The 5,000-nt window shown below is 41.0% G+C and overlaps 2 protein-coding genes across 2 annotated transcripts in view; one reads left to right on the forward strand and one right to left on the reverse strand.

Annotated features, from left to right (window-relative positions):
* Positions 1–1,448, forward strand: part of LOC122263061 (uncharacterized) — a 5,913-nt gene extending 4,465 nt beyond the window's left edge. The window contains exons 4-5 of the mRNA XM_043031365.2: positions 108–277; positions 969–1,448. Coding sequence (XP_042887299.2) covers positions 108–277; positions 969–1,203 — 405 coding nt within the window. The 3' untranslated portion in view covers positions 1,204–1,448. The remainder of the gene's footprint in view (positions 1–107; positions 278–968) is intronic.
* Positions 1,449–1,720: 272 nt separating this feature from the next.
* LOC122263063 (uncharacterized) overlaps positions 1,721–5,000 on the reverse strand; it is a 6,066-nt gene continuing 2,786 nt past the window's right edge. The window contains exons 2-4 of the mRNA XM_043031367.2: positions 3,890–5,000; positions 3,568–3,764; positions 1,721–2,970 (exon numbers count right to left, since the gene is read on the reverse strand). The exon at positions 3,890–5,000 is cut by the window's right edge and continues 764 nt beyond it. Of these exons, the coding sequence (XP_042887301.2) occupies positions 2,823–2,970; positions 3,568–3,764; positions 3,890–5,000 (1,456 nt within the window). The 3' untranslated portion in view covers positions 1,721–2,822. The remainder of the gene's footprint in view (positions 2,971–3,567; positions 3,765–3,889) is intronic.

Here is a 5,000-nt window from a genome sequence, read left to right on the forward strand (position 1 = left end):
TCCACCTCCCATTGCCCCCTCCCCTCGCCTCCCCTCCCCTCCCCTCCCCTCCCCTCCACCTCCCAACGCCCCCTCCCCTCGCCTCCCGACGCCCACTCCGCCCTCAGAGCCAAGAGGAGGTCCAGCAGGCAACGTCAGCCTGCTACAGTCTCCTTCGGGGTTTCCTCAACACCCTGGCTGCGCAGGACCCGGAATGCGCCAAGAGGTTCCTTTGCGAGGGAGCTGAGGAAGCAGCTTCTGCGGGACCTGTCGGGGAAGTGATCGCCTCCGTTGGCAGGTGGGTTCTCGGTGCTCAGGTGGGTTCTTGGTGCTGTGGTAGGTCCCTAGTGTTCAGGTGGGTTTTGGGTATTATATAGGTTCTTGTTGCTCAAGTAGGTTCATAGTGTTCAGGTGGGTTCTTAATGTTCAAGTGATTTTTTTTAGTATTTATATTTATTTATTTTATTTATTTATAATTATTATTATTATTATTATTATTTTTTTTTTTTTTTTTTTTTTTTTTTGGGGGGGGGGTGATTCGGTAGGTTCTTCGAGTTCATGCGAGTTCTTCGTACTCAAGTAGGTGCTTAGAATTCAGGGGAGTTCTTGGCATTTTAGTGGGTTTAAGGTCAGGTCAGCCTACTATAGATACGTCCTTATATCGGTAGGTAAATTACGATTATCACCATATTTTCTCAACAGGGTGGAAAACAGTTAAAAACAACAACAAAGTGAATAATCATATATATCTATGGTAAAAAAAATGTGGCATTGAGATCACGACGATAAAAATCACAAAAGATATTTTACTCACTAATTACAGAGTCTACACTCTAACGTTTTCTTCTAAACAGCATCCTATCCATCTTAATCCTCTGAGGGATATTTCAACCGTGATATACATCTTCGCTAATCTCAAAACTGCAAATCTAAAATTCATTCTAATGTTGTTTTTTGTTTTTTTTTTCTCTCACCCTAAACCCCAACAGCACCAACGCCGGATCATGGTTGGAAAAAGTGAACGCAACGCTCTACCAAAACGTGGGTTCAGCTGGAGAGGTCGGCGCCAGAGTTCGAGGTTGTGCCCTACGGTACTCCCAGTGCTTTGCCCTGCCCTCCGCCTACCGTTACCCAGGGGTTTATCGCAACCCCAACCTGCCCGCTAGCTTCTATCAACCTTTGTTGCAGAACCTGATGGATACTGTGAGGGACACGTTACTTTAGCTCTTTAAATAAAAAAAAAAGGTTTTATACCTCTTCGTGTGATTTAAATATACTGCATATCTTAGAGTTTTTTTTTTTTTTTTTTTTTTTTTTTGTAAGTCTTTTGTTTATGCATAGGTTACAAAGTTTTATTTTTTCTCTCTCTTTATTCAGTTGTAAATAAACATCTGTCCATGGTATGATTGTGTGTTAATTCCAGCCACCATAATACATTTATGAAGTGTATTATTATCAGAGGTCCTTCCCTTTCTCGGTATATTATCAGATAGTTTTGATGTTCACAGAAAATAAAACGTTGTGTTGAGTCTTCAGTTTCATCTAATGTTTAGGCTACATAACATGCATTATTCATACATAAATTTAATGTATTCTCATAAAGATTTTATGCTGTGTTCACAAGAACTGTAAAATTCGTATGTTGTTTTCAGTGTTCATGTAGTAAAGTTCATGTAGTGTTCACGTGTAAATCGCAATCGTGTTGTTCTTTGTTCATGTTCATGGCATGATCCCAGGGCATCATAATGGATAAGAGCGTGTACTTCTGGCACCACTGACACGGGTCAAACGTAAGCATTGTTCGCTGACACTCTATGTTGTCAATAAATCGTCTACTGTCAAAGGAAAAATAACAAGAAAAAAAAAAAGAAAGAAAGAAAAAATACTGCTAAAACTCGCATTCTTTAATCAATACATATAACAGTTATATGTATTTAATCAATACATATAACTTGGTTCACACATTAGCAACGTTGAGAGGTGAATTTAGAAATGTGGGGACCTGTACATCGATTCATTGCAAAGGCAAGACTTTATAAGCATACTGTCAATGCAACATATTCATTTATCAGCGAAAGAGAAAAAGAAGTCAAAAAAAGTTATTTTATCGTTAGGCATAATGTGGTTTACGCATATGGAACTATGCAAATAATGGAAGTATGGGTAATTGGCTTCTTCTATTAAGACCATAGGCTATTTCAATGTGTCGAGTAAATAAAATTGTATTACGTAATTCTGGAAAAAGACATTCATTATTATTATTATTTTTTTTTCATGCTCCAAAAAAAGAAAGAAAGGAAAACAACAACAAAACATCATCTGGAAGTTCTCGACTTTATGATTTTAACGTGTACATCATTTTTTTTTTTTTTTTTTTTTTTTATCCACAATATATTCACAACATGTTTTCGTCTTCACTTTCTAACCACCATCTCTAAGAGGGATAAAATCCACATATTACCAGCTGTTGCTTTTTAACAGTCTGTCCTCTTAATATTAATATTAATAAAATGGTCACGCGGATAAGATATTTTCCATTTTCTTCCATTACACTTAGTGAAGGAAGATGAATAGTCACTTCTAAGTTCTTCAATAGTCATAATGTTCACAGTGTTCCTTGTGGCAAATGTGGAAAAAAGACATGAATGAGGATGAACAACAACAACAAAAAAATGATAATAATAATAAAATTAAGGTACTCAACAACACCTCGATATCACATCATAGTCAGAAATGCGTTAACTCTAACGGGGAAAAATTCATCAAATAGTCAATTACACATCCTGTTTAATAAATTGGTCAATTATCCATTCTCATCCATGTACCTATTCAACACAAGTGAGCTAATCCACTCCTTGACGATTGGCCAAACGGCACTCTTGAATGAGGAACCTAGAGCAATCAGCTGTCCGTAGGCCTACATTTCTGGCTGTGATCACCTCTCGAAGTCCTGCTCCTGCCACGACAGATGGGTATAGGCTCGTCACGCCGCTGTCATAAGGTTGGGGAGAAATACGAATTATATATAGACAGTTAACCTATATACATGATATTATACATTCATTCATTTTTTTTTTTTTTTGTAATTACGTATTCCATATTCATTATCGTGTATTTACTGTCACAGGAAGAGGAGAAACTATAGTCAAAGCACACATTTGATTGTTTATTCTCAGTAGAAAATGCTTTATTTTGCTGTTTTATTTCTTATACGTATGGCTATTCAAAGTTAGTGAAAGGAATTATATATGTTTGATATAGAAGAACAAACATAGAAAATAAAAAAGTTGTACAAGAATGTGCTGCCAAACGAGAGCATTGGAAAAGGACGTCTGGTCTAGCATGAGTGGCGGAAAAGGATGCTTTGAGTAGCAAGAATAGCGGAAAACGAATTCTTATCTAGCGAGAATCGTGGAAAAAAAGATATCTTACGTAGTGAGAGAAGAGGAAAAAGTAATTTCATTTGGCGAGAGTAACGGAAAAGGACATCGTACCAAGTGAGAATAGCGGGAAATGACATCTTTCCTAGCGTAAGTAGGGGAAGGAGGACGCCTAACCTAACGAGAAAAGCATAAACATTTTCCTTACCTAGCGAGAGTAGCGGCCATCGCTCCCACAGCGCCCTCGGCAATAGCTCTTGAGGAGGCGTCGCAGATGAACCAGAGGGCGCAGTGGTGTTGCGTCTCTGCCAAGGCCAACATGTATCCTCGGGCCACACTGAACATGGCTCTCACTGCCGCCTCGTGGCATTCGCGACCTCCAAGGCAGAACTCGCGCAGATTAATCTAGAATGAATAATCATAGTCATGAAGAAATCTTCATTGACTGAGTAAGAACAGACGCATGCAAAAAATCGTATATTTATTAAAGCCTCGTTCATCAGCACAGAGTTTTGTCCTTCAAAACCAACCTTGTTTCCAGGCAGGATGACGGACTGGTAATGGAGGTTTGGTACGTCCTCAGGGTCTGTGTTGACCAGTCTTCGAGCGCGTCTTTGCTGCGCGCGTCTTTGCCGTCTGGACATCGGAGGACGAGAGGACTCCTTGTCTCCATTTCCTTCTTGCTTGCTTGCGTTCTTATCTTTAAATTCCGATGGCAGTGACTTCGTTTTTACTTGGTCGATATTACGTTTTCGTTCCGTTTCATTTTCTATTTGGGTTTGAACTTCTACTCTTGGTGACGGAGGAGCTGCTACCGTTAAAGTAGAGACGATCGTAGGAGTCGCGTGGATGGAGGTCCTCGGGCCGTAATCTGGATGGAAGTAGAGGTAAGAAGAGTTCATATGCTTATAAAGACTCGATGCACTGTATAAGCTGGCAGCTGAAGCGCTCTGTAACCTGTACTCCCGGTCCAAATGCCCCTTCTGTAAGATCTCAAAATCCCTCTCGCGCAAGAGGGACGCCGAACTGTTGAAGACTCCGTGGTCCACCTCCAGGAGTTTAGACACGGGGTCCTTTGTCTGGTGAGTCTCTGACCCGTAGACGGGATACTGCTTCAAGAAATCGAACCTTTCGACTTCTGAAGCGGTCGTGGCCACCTCTCCCTTGGTCTTGGTCTTCGGAAAAACGTACATCGACCCGTACGGAAGGAGTTTCTTCCAACGGTCGAAGATGACTCTGGGTCTCTTCGAATCGTCCTCGGTCGTCGGTATGTCGGGCAAAGGATCTGGGGCGTCTCTCGCCTTCCGGATGTCTCTGAGGGCGTCATGGTCTATGAGGTCCAAGTCAGAGACCAGAGACCAGTCGATGTCCAGACCACCGAAGTCGTTTGGGAATAAGTTAAACGATCGGCCGTTGTTATTATTATTATTGTTATTATTATTGTTGTTATTATTGTTATTATTATTGTTGTTGTTGTTATTGTTGTTATTATTGACATTCGAGCCACCTATGCCGCCGATGCCGCCGATACCAGTCGCGTTAATGTCCACCATGACCGACAGCGTAAAGTCGATCATCAGGGTCAGCGTGAGGGTAATGAAGGCGAAGAAGGCGAAGATTCCGCTGTGGCCCGAGGGACAA

This window comes from Penaeus japonicus, unplaced genomic scaffold (assembly GCF_977035675.1).
Source record: "Penaeus japonicus unplaced genomic scaffold, GWHDUDI00000001_assembly GWHDUDI00000042, whole genome shotgun sequence".
Classification (NCBI taxonomy): Eukaryota; Metazoa; Arthropoda; class Malacostraca; order Decapoda; family Penaeidae; genus Penaeus; species Penaeus japonicus.